General features: G+C 34.0%; 2 protein-coding genes across 14 annotated transcripts in view; one reads left to right on the top strand and one right to left on the bottom strand.

Annotated features, from left to right (window-relative positions):
- Positions 1–726: 726 nt before the first annotated feature.
- Positions 727–9,297, bottom strand: LOC134244047 (ciliary microtubule inner protein 2B-like). Of its 2 annotated transcripts, none has more exons than XM_062726312.1 (7): positions 9,180–9,297; positions 7,817–7,892; positions 5,997–6,123; positions 4,645–4,872; positions 4,181–4,370; positions 3,752–3,849; positions 727–1,500 (listed from the first exon to the last, which is right to left on the bottom strand). In XM_062726312.1, exons 1-7 carry the CDS (start codon positions 9,212–9,214, stop codon positions 1,385–1,387), a joined length of 870 nt encoding a protein of 289 aa, XP_062582296.1. In that variant the 5' UTR covers positions 9,215–9,297; the 3' UTR covers positions 727–1,384. The 2 variants fall into 2 exon arrangements, with proteins under 2 accessions (XP_062582296.1, XP_062582295.1); XM_062726311.1 differs by lacking the exon at positions 9,180–9,297 and adding an exon at positions 8,195–8,404.
- LOC134244046 (transient receptor potential cation channel subfamily V member 5-like) overlaps positions 8,469–17,613 on the top strand; it is a 24,158-nt gene continuing 15,013 nt past the window's right edge. For 9 of the 12 annotated variants that reach the window (XR_009987156.1, XM_062726308.1, XM_062726305.1 and 6 more), the window contains exons 1-5: positions 8,469–8,997; positions 13,775–13,789; positions 15,031–15,204; positions 16,043–16,232; positions 16,775–16,928. Coding sequence is in view for 11 of the 12 variants with exons in the window: in XM_062726308.1 (XP_062582292.1) it covers positions 8,619–8,997; positions 13,775–13,789; positions 15,031–15,204; positions 16,043–16,232; positions 16,775–16,928 (912 nt within the window). In the remaining variant the exon portion in view is untranslated. The remainder of the gene's footprint in view (positions 8,998–13,774; positions 13,790–15,030; positions 15,205–16,042; positions 16,233–16,774; positions 16,929–17,613) is intronic. The other 3 variants (XM_062726309.1, XM_062726310.1, XM_062726301.1) reach the window with 1 other exon arrangement.

Here is a 17,613-nt window from a genome sequence, read left to right as displayed (position 1 = left end):
ATTTTTCAAATAAATTTTTATACATATCTTAGACTTTGCATTATGGGCCCTGATGTATGTCAAACAGAGTAGGTCCTTTTAAAATTATGTAGCTTATCAATTCCAGAACAGTTCATTATTTAAGATATAGAGAGGTTTAGAATCGTCAAATTTTGTAAGTTGGGACCTTCCAACAAATTTCTTAAAAAGTAGGACACATGGTCCTACTATTTGCATGAAATATGGAGATAAAATCCATAATCAACCTCACATATTGGAAACAGAGCAAATGCAGACTTCTAAAAATATGTGATCCAGTACTCAGTATTAGACTAAGTGATAGATTGTTTTAGCAGACAAGTTAATTGTATTGACCATAGAACTTGCAAAGTGATGACTTCAAACAATACTCTTATTTCATTAACTTGTTTGTCAATAGCTTGCCTCTTTTTTTAACATTTAAGAGCATGCTTTTGGGTATTGCGATATAAACTTCGAATACAGGTGAATCATTTTCAATTTTAAATGCATATTTTTGACAATGTAAAGTATTTGACATATTATTGAGACCTAGGCAACACCATTCTAGGGTATGAACAAATTTTTCTTTCCAGTCAAAAGGTGTGTTACATCCAGAATTAAATTATTGTTGATGACACTTACGTAATAAATAAAACATCTTGTTGCTTTAAAGGATATAGAAAATGCTCCAATATATTTTCATTTTAAACAGGTACAAAGTAAAGAAACATGACAGAATTGATTTATTTGTAATATAACAGTCATTTCTGACAATCTGTATAAACTTCAGGAGAGTCCCTCTGTAACATTTACATATACACTATGTAAAATGTGAACGAGTTCATGTCCTCATTATGCAATAAACACTCAGGAATCCAGTAGAATTATACATCGTAAAGTCATGATTTCTCTCGGTCCAAGACCAAGATGATAAACTCTTCAATGTGTGACATTAATCGGTGAACGAAACATATTTATATATAACACATCAACAAAGAAATAAATATATCACAATGAGTTAAATTTATCTGGTTAAAACAGCAGAATTGATCATAGAACACAAACACAGACATACTATCTTACACTCCTAACTCTACATCAGCTCTTTTCAAAGTCAAAAAAAGATCAAAAGAACTGTCAGAGGCAATAGTCTAGTAGTTTGTTAACAAATGCTGACAAGAAAAAAATAACTTGAAAGGAGGTAAAAGCAGTTCAGAAGTAAAAGAAACTGTCTTTACAGCATTAGAAGGCACAGTTAAAAAAATTTGTAGACCTAAAAATCTGAATAAGGGACCAGCATTCTGTAGAAGGCTTTGTCTTCTTGGCACAAGAGTATTTTGACCATCTCTTCTTCTGATTCTGATGTTGAGAAATAAATGCTGCTTCAATTGGCAAAGGTTTTAGATCGGAGGAAATTCCCATAGGAGCCATTAGGGTGACCACAGACTTCCAATCCTCGTGTGGTGTCTCCGTAAGTGTTACCAAATGCAAATCTTCTCTCTGATAATAGTACAAGCAACAAAGAGTTAGTTTTGGATGTCCCTGGTCATATAACAGCATTTAAATTGCCCATACCAACAAATTAAGAGCCATTCTCTGTAATGACTTGAAATTTTATATAGGAGCTGTGGCACGCATAGTCTCAGAATTTCTCCAAACTCTCTATGATAAAAGTCTTTGATACCCCTAACTAAAATCAGGCAAAAATTGGTTGCTATGTGTTATAGTTACCATGGCAACATGTCTAAAAGTTTGAAAAATGACATTTTTTACCATGTTTAGAGCCCCATAATTAACATTTGCGGCAAAGCAAACAATTGGCAATGACTGTTTCCAAAAGTTGAAGGCCTGTTGCCTCAAATGCATGATAAACAGGTTTGGTAAATCAACTATTACATACGTTACTATGGTAACAAATTATTAAAAAGTAAAAAAAATATTCATTGAATTTTATAAAGTCATACACGTAAAATAAAAAGCAATTATAGGATGAAATGTGATCAAATAATAGAGAAAAGAGCCTTGAAACATATACCAAGAACAAATTATGATATTTCAGTTTGGTTGGCAATGGTTGCCAAGGTTTTTATACAACAGAGAGCCTTCAAATTTACACTCTGTATGTTTAAATCTGATCCTATCTCTTAAGAAAGCACATTTCCTCATAACTAATGATCAATTTTTAAAGATGTTGGTGTGGTCCTTATTTTTCCATTAAAAAAAATTCAGATCGGATTCTTTAAATAGAGCGTTGCTATGGAAATAAGCAGAAAAAATATGCTTAAAAATCTGAAAAATATATTATTACCTTGGATACGTACCCTCAAATGTAGGTTCCCAAAACTTTTATGATTGATATTTATTAACAGCTAACCTGACTTTTAATTTTGACTATCATCCAATCTCTAACTGGATGCAAGAAGCTGGCACACAGGGTTTAATATTGATATAAAGTTCACAAAATCGAACATTTTCCCTTCTTGGTAACCATAGCAACAGTGTTGTTTTCTTCGTCAAGTTTTATCAATATATGATATTCAACTTCAGTTCTAACAGATAAGGACTATTCAAGCTGAGTCCTTAAATTTGTTTCTTGATTATATGGCAATTTAATTCTTAGTGCAGCGAATAATAATTCACTTTTAAGCACTGGTACTTTGTTTCCATGGTAACACTGCAAAGTAGAAAATATACTTAATTTTTCTTATGGTTTTGGTGTTGCAAGGTCCTAACAATGCATATTTGCCGGTCTTGAATTTTCATGTTTTTTCCTCAAGACAGTAGCATTAACCCAATCTTAGTTACTGGTTTTGCATGGTTACACTGTGTTACCATGGCAACCATAAAAGTCATTTCTAGGATAATATTGCTTATACTTATATACTTAAGGTCAAACATTTTCATTGTTTTTCTAAAGTCGTTGATTGAGTTTGACCTACCATTAGTGAATACGGAGTGTTTTTCTGCATATTTCAGCATTTCAAATGTATTCCATATGTACCCTTGGTTACCACTTACTTAGAGATATATTTTAAACAGTTTCTTTACAGTATAAGTGACATCAAAGTGTCATGTTTTTGTGAGAATGGTTGTTTGCTTTTTCTAGTTTTTATTAAGCCATAGTCAAAATTTAAAGAGGCTGAAAATCTCGATTTTTCAAACTTTTCCGGCTGTTGCCATAGCAACCGAGACACATAGCAACGAAATTTTGTTTGATATTTGTTTCTGGTGTCAAGTACTAAGCATGGGTGAAGTTTCATCAAAATCGGTGACCATGCGTGGCAACGAAGTTTAAGTGGTTACAGAGAATGGCTATTAAAAACCATGTGTTAGCAGTATGATGGCAGCACAACCAGATGCTGCTTTGCAACTAATAGCAATCAAAAATAATATTTCATTTATATTTTATATGTTTATTCATTATCTCTCTATAAATTTTAGCAAATTTGATTTTTTTTTTTTTGGTCATTATACAAATTCATCAGCTCTTATTAGTGGGTTGGATTATAAATAGGGTCACACAATAATATTGATATTCCGGTATATTTAGGTTTGATCACAAAAAATATTGTATTGCAATGTTTTTTTTAAGTACTGATACACCAGCAAAATTTATTCTTTACTGAAGATAACAATTAAGATTATGAGAAAAGACACTGGGAATTTTGACATAAATCAGTACATTATTGTTTTGAAAGTAGGGGTCAAGGAAAAATGGTAAGGTCAGCTCAGGCATACGAGTTCTACTTACGTGGGACATATCCGGTGTATTTAGGAATCATTCCGTCATCCAGATACAAGCGACGAGTGTCGGCGGACTTTGTTCCCTGAAGAAGGTGCTGGGGTACACTGAAGGGAAAACAGATGACATTTAGAAGAAACAAACACTGTATTTACGATAAAGTGGATTCATATCGTATTATGTGGGGGTTCATTTTCTTGCGATTTTCATTGATACCTTTTACACATAAATTTAAAACCACAAGAAATACTGATAAATAAGCTGTATCTTTCATGAAAAACATATTTACATAAGAACTTGTCCTGAAATTTTTCATAATCCAACAAAAATTTAGTACCCTCAAATTTCAATGTAACTGAAATTCTGATACAGTGTTTAATATTTTTGAGGAAATCCAAGCCACTGAATCCCTGTCTTTGGGATCTATGTCTGACTAACCTATCTAGAGAGGCGGGAACCTGGCCTGTTAGTCTTTGAGAAGCTGAGGCAGTTTCTTGAGCAAATAGTTCTAATCCGTTCTTGGTGGACCTGTGATAGCGGGCTCCTAGTCCTTGTTCTGTGGTCTTGATTCTGGGAATATATCCACAGTACCCAGGGATTGGTGGTTCTGTCAGTGCCCGCCGATCCTCTGTAAGTTATCATTTAATATACAGTAATTACTTAACTATTTAATGTTGTACTTGCCAATGGTGTTATTTTAGATTACTACATTACAACTAGCAGTATTCATTGTCATTTGTTGGAGTAAGGCAATAATTTTATCTTTAAAGATTTTCATAAGATGTAACTCTAACTTTAGGTCTATAAAGGTCTTCAAGAAATTGCTATTACAGTCTTCACTGGTAAATTTACCCCCGGTATGTAGTGGAATTGACATTAAAAACCAATAATGAAGCACTTACCCACAAGGATAGGCCTGCTGGGATGAGTGTCTCTGTACAGATTGAGCTTGTCCCTGACCTCAGGGTCATGAGAGATGGGGGTGAGGCGAGGATAGCTGCCTACTTGTCTCTTCAAGTCGGCAGACTTTGTATCATAAAAGTTCCTATTAGTGAAGTATTCATCTATACAAGCATCACAGTCCTCTTTATATGTGTTTCCAAATTTGAATGGCATGCGTGGAATGTAACCTAAAAGTAAAATTTTTTTTTTATATAATTAAAACTCACTGCAGTTATCAAGTAGCACATTCTCAGAATGAAACGTGTCAAACATTTTTTTGGAGATTAGAACCATCATTATTATTATTTTTTTTTTTTATCTATAAAGTTTACTTTCATACTGTTGCTGAAATATGTCAAAGGATTTATACATACATGCATATTTTTAAACAACAAAGGGCTGCTATTTTGAGATCTGGCTTTACAGTTTCAAAGATACTGGTAGTTACTCATGTTGGAATAGAGTTACCTCCCTTAAAATGTGTTCAAGAAAGATGATCATTTTTCAGCACAATACTAATCAATGAATCATCACCAATATATTTTCATTGCTTATTAAAAAGTTCCTTTCAATACTTCACTTATATGCAACAACAGTGCAATGTTATCAAGGTTTTTTTTTTAAATTTACAAGAAACTTGCATTTCATAGTTGTTTTATACCTTAGTTCTGTTTCCCAGGCACTGTTTTACTGACATAAGGAGATCAATGGCTAATATTAGCTTACCTGTTTAGATTGGGAATATTGCTAAGCTCTCTAGATGGAGACTATTTTGCTATCAAGTGTAGACAATTGGGCTATTTTACTTGTCGGTGAAGCTGTGGACTATTTTTCTATACTGTGTAATGGGGACTAATTTACTAACCTGTGTAGCATGGGACTATTTTACTCATTTAAGTAAACTGTTTAGCAGACACTATTTTGCTAACCTGTGTAGCAGGCAACATAAAATGGGGACTTATTTACTAAACTGAGTAGCAGAGGACTAAATCTGCTAATCTGTGTAGCAGGGGACCATTTTGCTAACTTGAGTAGCACAGTACTATTTTTCAAACATGTGTAGGGACTAATTTCTTGGCCTTAGTAGCATGGAACTTTTACAAACATGTAGCTGGAGACTAATTTACCAAATGGGGTAACAGGCTAACCTTTGTAACAGATGACTATTTTTGCTAACCTGGGTAGCAGGGGAATATTTTGTGTCACTTAGCAGGGGACTTAATTTTTGCTAATAGCAGGGAACTTTTTTTTTTACCTGTGTAGCAGGGGATAATTTTTCTTACCTGTGTAACAGAGGTTTATTTTTTCTTACCTGTGTAGCCAGGAACCATTTTTTCTGTGTATTTATTGTCTCCTGTGGACTCTGGCAGTCTATTCTTTGTGGTTGGTTTACTTGGAGCCTCAGAGAGAATGGAGGCTGGATCCAAGTGGATAGTACTCTGAAAGGTATGTCAAATTTTATAGACCTCTGTCAGGAAACAAGTCTATAATTTCATTTAATACTTCAATAGTATAACAAATACTCTGTCAATGGTTTTTTAAACTTATTTCATGCTCAGTGGTGTTTAAATGCTACTCTTATCATTTTTTATTAGATTTAAATGACAAAGAAGGAAAGAGTCATATATCACCTTATCGGCCATTGTGGGTAATTTATAATTGATCTCTATAAAAAGACGATACAGACAGTTAAATGTCAGCTAGGTATAGCTGTGTTTGGAAATGCTCTAGGATAATTCGCATGTAAACAGCGGCAGCTCAAAGGATTCGTCTAAATGAAGTTCCCAGTGGCGGATATGTTTAGCATAAATCAAATATGTCTTCTTGGTAGACCTCATTTTCACCCTTCAAAATCTCTAGAATCCAGGAGCTTCCGGGGGCTTCGCCCCCTGGGCCCCCACCAGGGCTTTGCCCTGGACCCACTGGGGGCCTCAAGGCGGCCCCCAGACCCCTTGCCTAATTTTGGCGCCCCCCCTAACTCCAAATCCTGGATCCGCGCCTGGTTCCAGTCTATGTTATCATCAAGACAACTCGTAAATTTATCACAGACCCGAGAGAAAACCTACAAACTGATTGGGGGCATTTCAAAAGTTCTTGATAAATAAAGTACCTCACGGACAGAAACTCTCACAAAGAGACCTTTCAGATCAAATTATGAGTCATTTTCATGGACCGGAGGCAAATAGTGATTAATATACATGTATTTCAATTTTTATGAAGGATATTATATATTTTAAATAATCAAGCATGTTACATTTTGGAAAACTATGTCTCTGTTATACATATACTGTGAAATTTTTGTGGTGGTTTAATTTTTGTGGTTTTCAAGTATGAAGAGACCCACAAATTTATGTCCACCACGAAATACAATTTTTCACATATATTACTACTGAACAATTCTTCAACCATGAAATCAAATCCCCATGAACCAATATATTTTCCTAAAACCATGAAAATTTGACCCCTTGAAAATATGTGATTTTACAGTAGATGTACATTGTTTGGTAGGACCTTGACCTGTAAACATGACCTGATCTTCTAGTCTTGACAAAGTGAAGTATGTTCCACGGTCAATAAAAATTTCACCTTTGTTTGGGCCATATTTATGGCCTGGTTTTTCTCCTTCAGATAAGATTCATAAGAATTTCAAATAATTAAAGATCAGACAAGCAACAATATATAAATACACAATAAATTATACTCACAACCAAATACACTGTCTATAATGTCAAAATTTATCTTCTTTGTTATTTATGTTTTTTTTTTAAATTTTAACCAAATGAAGCGATGATAACCATGTAAAGATTTGCAATGGAGCTTGGATAAAACTTTCCATTTCTGTCAAGGCAGGGAGATGTCAATAAACAATGACAGAAGCCTTCCCTGCTTATTGTATTAAAGCATTGGACTGTACATTGATATTAATGGTGTACATGTACAGTAAAACACGCTTATGAGGAAGTTCCAGGGACGGATAATGTTGCTTTGCTATAAGCATAATTCGTTATATCCATTAAATTTATAATTCATCTTTAAGTTATGGGGAAGGAAAATCACTTAGCTGTAAGCACTAATTCAATATAAGAGTGTTCAATATAATTAAGCGTGTCTTACTGTATAACTTTTACATACCTGAGCCAACTCATGGGTGTCTGTTCCATAAGTTTTGCCTACTCTGTATTTGATTTGTGGACAATATCCTCGATAACTGCAAATAAAGAAACTGGCATATACTTTAAACTCATAGATGTAGGTGTAATTAATACATTTTGGATTTTTTTATTTGATTAAAACAAATTAACTGCCATGGACATGTATATATCAATTTGACATACAGATTGTTATAAATTCATGGTAAAGATAAATATATGACATATTATATCAACACTTATCTTTCTAAATTAAAATGAAAAGACAAAAAGGAGTTATTCATTGTGTAAATGCTTTCATTGTAGACCATTGTATTTTTTGCAAATCTAGATTGCAATCAACAATCAGTTAAAGACCTACCCCGGTACATGAGTTCCATCTCTGAGGGCTGCGAACGACCGTCTCTGGTCTAAACTAGGCCCTCCTCCGAAAGCTATGGTAGTCATTATTTAATAATTGAATATACCCCCTCTCACGGGTGTTTTCTTATCACAGGTAACAATTATAATCGGAAACAGTGACTTGTTGTGCCACAATTCCCTTCCGTCGTCTAGGTCGCTCAGAGTTGCTAGGGTATTATACTCTTTAGAATTGGACCAATCGCATTGTATTATTTACCTGTACCGTGGCGGTAACTTCAAAAGGCCATACATTAATGTACGGAAGTGCCATTGTACGCATGCGACAGCGAATCTCAGGTAAACAATATGGCGAGCATAAATTACAGGTGTTAGCCTAATTCATAGAATACGTTAAGTTCCGACGAGAGGCAATACGCTGAAAAATGGGGAATAAGGTTAGTACGGTCGGGGATGATGTGAAGCGGCAGGGAGAGGGCTCGGGTGTTGACAGTCGGGCAGCCGATGTTTATAAAATGGTAGACTTGAAAGGAGGCGGAGATTTGGTAGAGATGACAAAAAGAGCTCGCTGGACCAAAAATTTCAAAGAATTAGATGACACAATTCAAGAAAAAGTAAAGCCATTTTTATATGACGGTGGGCGTGGAAAGAAAATCCCAATTACGGAAATTATAGATCGAAGAAACAAAGCTCGGTCAAGTGCTATCAAGTCTTCATCAAAAGATAAACAGAGAAAGGCTGGCGAAGCATTATTGGACATGAAGTTCCAGGATAGCGAAGGCAATTATCTTCATAACAAACCAGGTGCGTAATTCAATGAATCAATGATTTATGCTAATCAAGTCATTTCTTTTGACGCGCGTAAAGAAAGATGTAACGTAGCCCGAGCGCACGATGTTGATCATCGACTTGGTCGCAAATCGCATGCAATATTTCCACTTTGTCTAGTTTATAAAACGAACTGAAACATAATTATGTATAATCACAATTTGTGGAACTCGCAGTTTGAGGAATCACACATCTCTGGAAACCATCATGCTCTGCAAGGAACCTACCACATCTTTGACCTTTTTGCACTAGAGTTTCATGTTAGCTCGCGCATTCTCTAATCAAGGGCACTAACTCTGCATGAAACACAACATTTTTTTTAATATAAATTTCAGTTGAAAAAAAAATTAATAAAGTCATGTAAGATTTTCATTCAAGTATAAAGGTGTTAGTTTTAACAATCATGGCATCCAAAAAAGGGTTCTGGGAATGAAGACGTCTCTACTGTACAACAATACTTCAATGGATAATCATTTTATAAATCTTGGACCTGGTCAAATTTAGGTCTGACAGTTTCTTGCAACAATTACAAGGTTATATGTTCAAGTTTACTTTCAGGCAAGTCCTGTTTTGGCCATATCTTGTAATGAAGAAAAACTGGATACTTATTGAATATATACTTGACACAATTAGATCATTTATAATCAAAGAGTGTGTTGTGATCTAATATGCTAGTAGTAGATTTATTCAGGTAATAAAATCAATGTATGATACAGGGTGGTACAAATATAAATAATGCATAAAGTGAAAAACCTAATCACAGTAATAAAATTTCAAAAATAAATATAAAATTCTAAATACAGGTGTCCTTTTCCGAATGTTTAAAATATAAAACAATTTATGACATTTATAAATTTTATGAATAAAAATATATGCATTATAATCATCGTGATATCATGACATTAATTTATAAACCTAAGGATAACCCATGAAAGCAAAATTGCTTATTTCCAATGGGGTCCTTTTTATAAATAAATAAGTGAATAAATAAAACAAAAAACTAACTAAACAACAAAATTAAGTACGAGGATGTAGGCAAGATTTTGGCAGATACATCAATCAAGGCACCTCATTCAGATAGGACAGGTATTAAAAAACCCTGTATCAAATTTGAAAATAAATTACACAAATCATTTAAAATAAAACAATACGAGGGGTTATCAAAAAGTTCGTGGACTAGCGTCATAAAATTAAAACTGCTTTAGGTACATCAATGAATTTTAAAATATCTAGTTGGCATCATCTTTTTTATCTACAGAATAAACCATAAATCATGAATTTTATTTTTTAATAAATTAGTAATGTTTTTGTAAGCAAAGGTAAGTCCAGGCGGCGCAATCTCGAACACGAGGTTTTTGCGACCTATGTGTAACTGAATAAAACTCTTTTGATATGATCATTTGACATCCGAAATTCCCGTTAATTCAGGTACTGTATGTGTAGGAACACAATTGTTCCATAAAATATGAAATTTTCACTTCATTCTGGAAGTTCTATGAAATTTTATCGTAAATTTTACACGGAATGTCCAAACAAATGAGGCCTTGAAAATGACGTCAAAAGGGGGGAGGGGTTTCCGTTTCCAACATTCTATAAAGTTTTGTCCCTGAAAAAACTGGTATAGACCTAAAATATGTTGAAACTGGCTAGAGAGAAATAATATGCATCCAAAGTAATTGTCTTTTAATGTCAAAATAGATTCGGAGACAAAAGGGATACACAGTTAAAGCCCATTTGCTAATCAAGGTGTGAAAAATCAATCACGTCAAAAAATGACGTTGATCATGTGTTGTAGATATTGAACTCCTAAAAGCAAAATATGCCGGCACAATCCAGCGCGGATCTCTCTCAATATATTAATCCATTTGGAAAATTATATTCATTGAAGGTCACTGTTCATGACATTGTAAAGTCATATAAACAAGGCGGGTTTAAATCCTTACTCAGCTCCAGGGAATCTTATCAAAAAAGTGTATGAGGTAGAGGAAGCGTACATTGAAAAAACAATGACGTTATCGGACGTCATGAAAATAAACGACGACAGCGCCAGGTGATCGTATAATGTCATTTTTATTTTATTATAATTTGGCAAATAATGAACGTATCGAGCTAAAATTTTCAACATTTTTTTTTTTTTTTGTTTTACGTTCCTTATCAATTTTGAAAGCAGAGACTACATAGTACTAATTTATAGCCTCAGTCCACGAACTTTTTGATAACCCCTCGTACATTCATAGATGTTAAAAATCAAAAATATATAAACGAACTCTCTTCACAGCTTTTAAAATCCTCCATTAGATGCTTTTTTACACAGTTCTCAAAAGTTTCTTTACATTCTAAATTCTTAATAAAAAGTGGCAAGTCAGTCCAATCCTTGATGGCATTGTAATAAAAAGTCTGATCTTGGCAATATCTAATCGATGGCAATTTAAAGTTGTGGCTATTAGAGGATCTAGTATTAGAGTAATTATTACTTAAACTTTGTTTCAAGATAAACAGGAGCTTTCTTATGAACAATATTAAAAACATGATTCGGTCTCATCTGCTTCACTCTCCTGTCCACATTCAACATATTTAAATAGACTAAAAAATACTATAATTGATGGAATGCATCGGGGAATGATAAATCCAACATAAATCGAATGACCTTATTTTGGCAAATTTGTAATTTACGTTTCATAGCTTTTGACAGTCCAGAGTACCAAGAGCTACATGAATAATCTAAGTGACAGAGGATAAGTGCTGTACATAATGAGAATTTGCTCTTTTGATCCAAAAATCTTGCTTGTCTATACAAAAATTTTAATCTACAGTTCACCTTTTGAACAAGAGAAGATACAATATTTTCACCAGATAATTTGGAATCAATGTACAGACCAAGATATTTTACTTGTTGAGAAGCCTTAATGACATGCTCTTTACACACAATGAAAAAATCATCAACTTTACTGAGTTTTCATTTCGGACCAAATAACATACACTCTGTTTTGCCTAAGTGTAATGATAATTTGTTGTCAACCAACCAGTCTGAACAAGATTCAAGTGTTTTACTGAGTTTCTTAGCTATATGATCGGTACATTTGTGGGAAAAGAGTATGGCACTATCGTCTGCATATAAAATCAATTAACAGTCATTGTCAATACTCAAAGACATGTCATTTACATAAATCAAAAACAAAAGTGGGCCTAAAATACTGCCCTGAGGTACACCACATGTAACATAACCAGGACTTGATGTGGCACCATTTACACAGACAAATTTTCTATCACATAAGTACGATTTGAACCATCTCAAAGAATTGACCCCTAGGGTTTCTAACTTTTTACATAGATATTAGTATGGAATGGTCGACAGTGTCGAAAGCTTTTTGTAAGTCAAGCATGACCATGCCGGTGAACAGACCCTTAGCATTGTCGTCTCTAATGTGATCAAGAAGATGAATTAAACAAGTATCAGTTGAATATTTATCCCTGAATCCAGATTGAAACTCAAATAAAAGGTTGTTTTCGCTTAAAAAATTTGAAAGTTGTACATGAACACTCTTTTCCAGAGTTTTTGACACAATGCTAAGAATACTAACCGGCCTGTAGTTTCCAACATCAAGGGGACTTCCCTTTTTGTACAATGGTTTAACACATGCAATTTTCATGCCCTCTGGTACCTCCCCTGAGGTTATAGACAAATTTATTATAAAAGTAATTGGAATCTTTAAAATATGTGCACCATCCTTGATGAATCTTACTGGTAAATCATCAAGACCTGTACTTTTTGATGTGTTTAGAGAAATCAATTCCTTATAAATATAATCCTCAGTCACCGTTGCTAATATAAATTTAGATCCTTTCACATTTCTCCGTGAATAAAAAGACTTAAAACATTGACTGCTGACAGAAAAAATGTTTGTACATGCTGGTAGTTTGGACACTAGATTTGAAGCTACATTGGTAAAAAAAGACACAAAGCTATCAACTATCTTCTGTGGGCTATGACAGATGCCATTTTCTAATTTCAAACAAAGTTTTTCTTCACCTTTTTTATTTTTCAAACCTAGATCTTTAATGCATTGCCAAAGTTTCTTAGGATTTTTCTTATTTTCCTCTATTTTATCTTTAAAATATTCAGATTTTGCCCTTTGTATTTCTCTTTGAACAATGTTGCGAATTTTACAGTAATTCCTGTAGTCGCTCAATTCAGTATCATTTATGCACATTCAAGGGAGAGAGAGAGAGAGAGAGAGATCTTAATTTTGTGTCTGGTCCATAACTTTCTTTTGAGAAACACTGGAAGTTCATTTTACACAAAAAATTCTTATATGTTGCAAGACCTTGACCTAAGGTCAATTGTAAAAGTTCAATGTCACTCTCAGAAGAAAAAAAAAACATAGTCTGTCCTGGCCATATCTTGAAAAAAATAATTTTGATAGTCAATCCCCAGCATAATATTCATTTTGTTAGGCAGTAGAAGAGGTACTAACAATGACCTTGACCCAAAATTGCAGCTGGAGGCATCTTTTCTTTAATTTATACACAATTTTATTCCAAAAAATTGAATAGGACTGGTCAGAAGGAATAGCCTTCTTAGCTCTCTCCTCACAAATAATTGATATATAAAAAAAGAAATGCTGCAATGTAAATTAATTGATGTATGTTACATGCAATTTAATTGGAATAATTCATTTTCCAAAGTAAATCTAAGAGATATACAAGTATTAAATATATAAAGTAATATTGACATAGTAGATTTTGATTTCAGATGAGTCTGTTGAAGGTAAGGTTTGTGTTTGGTGAATGGACACTGTATGTACAGCTTCCCACCATCTCCTACACATATATTGTCTGTGACCATGGCTCCATGTCTGTCGGTGGCTTTATGTGCTGTACACAAATTCATTGTTTGCTAAAATATAATCCACCAATTGTTGTTGTGTTCATGCCATCTACCAATGTATTGACATACTGAATGTATATCTTTGTACATGTAATAATTTATAAAATCTTCAAATTTGCAGACTTTTCATACAAACAGTTAGTCAAGATAGTTCTAGATTGGGAACTTTTTGACACATCAAGACTAACTGATTGTAGTTAGAGAAATTTTGTTTGTTTGCTGTTTAATGTCTCTCTCTTGAATTTTTCACTTATATGGAGACGCCACCACTTGCCAATGGAAAGTTTGAAATATTTACCTAGTATGCTCGGTTTATGGGGCCAAAAGGCAGTGAGGGATCCTTCCAGATTTTCACATTTTTAATTCAAATTTTCATCAAATAAAGAGACAAATTTTGCTGCAGAAACCATAGAGCACTAGCTTATCTATTAAAGTAGTATACTTCATGCAATGTGTATGAAAATTTCAGACAGACAAGCTTGTGCTCTGTGATTCTCTTTGTGAAAAGTAATTCAAATGTAACAAATTTCTATCAAAACTAAGGAATTTTAGAAAAAAATGTTTTTATTTGTCACCCCCATATGAGTTGAATCATGATTAATGCTGTTTTAAAACAAGCAACATTCTGAGTATTTTTAAAATAGTGCAAACTATCGTAATTTTTCCTGTGTTTTGCAATTTACAAATGTATATTCAATAAGGGGCCAAATTTGGTCAGAATCATTCCATGTTCTTTTAATTTAGAGTATGTGTACTTTAATTTTACTTTTAATTTAGTAAAATTTAGATTTTTTTCTTGCTGAATATTCTAAAGGATGATTATTCTTGATGTATCAGGAAGTTTCCTCTTTCATACAAGAAATTCACCGTCAACCATCACAACCATAAATCAAAATGAATAATCATTTGTGAATTCATGGTGATTGGAGTATATTAAACTCATTTCATGTGTGATGTGTTTCATATTCTTTTCTTTAGTGATTGCTAAGAATGTTTAAAATTGCATTGAAAATTTCAAGAAAAATTACATTGATAGCTTATCATACTTTTTTTTTTCAATTTTTTAGGACTTTTCGATTTATATGAATTGCATTAATAAATGCAATTGATTTTATGAACAGATCGGAAGTTCCGTGAATGTTGCTGGGACATTGACCAGAGAGGCTCAGTAGGGGAGACCATTCTACACTTGTGTCTCCTGAATGCCACTGCCATACACGCTGATCTGGCCAAGCGGTTGATTCAGGCATTCCCCAAAATGATCAACGACATCTACCTCGCGGATGAATACTTTGGTAAAGTATGGGGTGAATATGGTGTACTGATAAGGGCACTTGTAATCTTGTTCTTTGGTATGATAGCTTTTAGGTGGGAGCAAGAATCAGGGTTATAATGCTAGATACAGTAGTTGTTAAGTGCCACTTTGTAAGGGAGACAAGCAGAGATTCATATTGTTGAAATGATTTATGTCAATTACTAATTGTATAATTGTTTTGCTATTCATTGGCTTATCTTTTCCTTATTATTGTAACAATCTCATACTTGTCTGTTATGGGCTCTAAATTAGAATTAAAATGTTCTGTTCTGTTTTATTACAAGCATGACAGTACAATTAAAGGAATTAAAGAAAATTTGAACCAGCTCATAATAACTCGACTTGCCTTTGTCAGTCAGTTATGATTGCTCCCTTGTATTATATGCATTGCCTCATCACCTAGCCCTGTAGTGTTGTCACCCTGGGTCTTTCTTGGTTCATTGCCCTGAGGTTTTCTCTCTGTGCATGGCTCCCCTTCACAGTCCAGGACTGTTATAACTCTCTTGCAGCTTTGTATTCCTTAAAATGCATCCTCAAGTCATTGAAAACTTTCCCTTTAGGACAGATAGCAGGGGAGCAAGTAACCCTGAAAGTACACCATAGATAATAGATATTTGTTACTAGTATTATGACAAGAAGTAAAAAAAAATATGATAAAGCTTATTATAATAATTTTTAGATGAAGTTTGAATTCAAGAGATATAATAAAATGCTATTCACCATTTGAAGATATTGTAGTTTGATTGATATGCAGATTATAACTTGAAAACCATTTGTGAATTTATTGAAATATAATGATATGATAACTTCTTTTACAGGGGAGAGCATCCTACACATAGCTATTGTGAATGAAGATCCGGCCATGGTGAAGTTCCTGCTGGACAATGGAGCAGATGTCCAGGAGAGAGCCTGCGGGAATTTCTTCTGTCCAGACGATCAGAAAAGTTCACGCATGGACAGCTATGACCATGAATGGGTGGATGTTACAGAAAAAACAAACTATGAAGGGTTTGTGCTCTTTTTGTATAGTGGAGAACCTACACATTAAACTCTGAATATGATGGTTGACTTATGGATGAAAATTTCTGCCTTTGCATGTCTTTTGTATAATTATTTATAGGAGAGTTTCCCCTGTCATTAGTAGATATTTTGTAGACTTGTCTACTTTGGAGAGTTTCCCTTGTCATTAGTACATAATTTGTAGGCACGTCTACTTTGGAGAGTTCCCCTTGTCATTACATATTTTGTAGGCACGTCTACTTCGGAGAGTTTCCCTTGTCATTTGTTGTTATTTTTTGTAGACACATCTACTTTGGAGAGTCCCCATGTCATTTGTTGTTATTTTTTGTAGGCATGTCTACTTTGGAGAGTTCCCCCTGTCATTTGTTGTTATTTTTTGTAGACACGTCTACTTTGGAGAGTTCCCCCTGTCATTTGTTGTTATTTTTTGTAGGCACGTCTACTTTGGAGAGTTCCCCTTGTCATTACATATTTTGTAGGCACGTCTACTTCGGAGAGTTTCCCTTGTCATTTGTTGTTATTTTTTGTAGACACGTCTACTTTGGAGAGTATCCCCTGTCCTTTGCGGCCTGTCTCGGACAGGAGGAATGCGTTAGACTGCTCGTTGCCAAGGGAGCTAACCCTAACGTCCAGGACACTAACGGGAACACAGTGATGCACATGTTAGTGATTCATGATAGGAAGGTAAGGGTAACATTATTGTCATTATATTTAACCTCTGTAATCTATAGCCATATTCAATACAGCACTTTACTTAATTTTACTTATATGTGTATTAGCAAAACTCTTTGAAATTAAACTATAAATTATGAGAATAAAAATCAAGACCAGACCAGGAGAGAATATGGTGGGGCTTGCATCAAGCACAAGAAATTATAGAATCATGTAGATAAATGGAATAATTGTCAGGTTTATTGATCTTATGATGATTATGCAGGGTTCGACATTCGCGCTCGTCACCTCGTCATTTCCATCCAGAACCGATTTTGGACGACTTGATTTTCATGAAATAATTTATAAAACATATTTTCCTGTAACAAAATCAACCCATAACATGTTCAAATGCATATTCCTGACAAATCTGCGTTCGATCAATCAGCTGATGCAATTTTTACCAAGTCTTTAATAAAGTTTTATTTGAGATAAAAATATGTCAACTTAGTCAACGATCACCTTAAATATAAAGAGTAATAATCATCATTGTAACATCTTGCATTTCCCCTACAATTTTCTGATCATCTGATGATCGTTTTCTGCTGCTAGACAGCCATGTTAGGTCTCCACTGTAATATAACACCTGGTTAATTCAGTCCAGGGCTATTTGACCCTATTTACTTAGGATTTCATGGTAAATGAAAATGAATGTTTT

Source organism: Saccostrea cucullata, unplaced genomic scaffold, assembly GCF_032062105.1.
Source record: "Saccostrea cucullata isolate Sc308-1 unplaced genomic scaffold, CSIRO_AGI_Scuc_v1 ctg108, whole genome shotgun sequence".
Taxonomy (NCBI): Eukaryota; Metazoa; Mollusca; class Bivalvia; order Ostreida; family Ostreidae; genus Saccostrea; species Saccostrea cuccullata.
The sequence above is the reverse complement of the archived record's forward strand: the minus strand, read 5'-3'. Positions and strand labels throughout refer to the sequence as shown.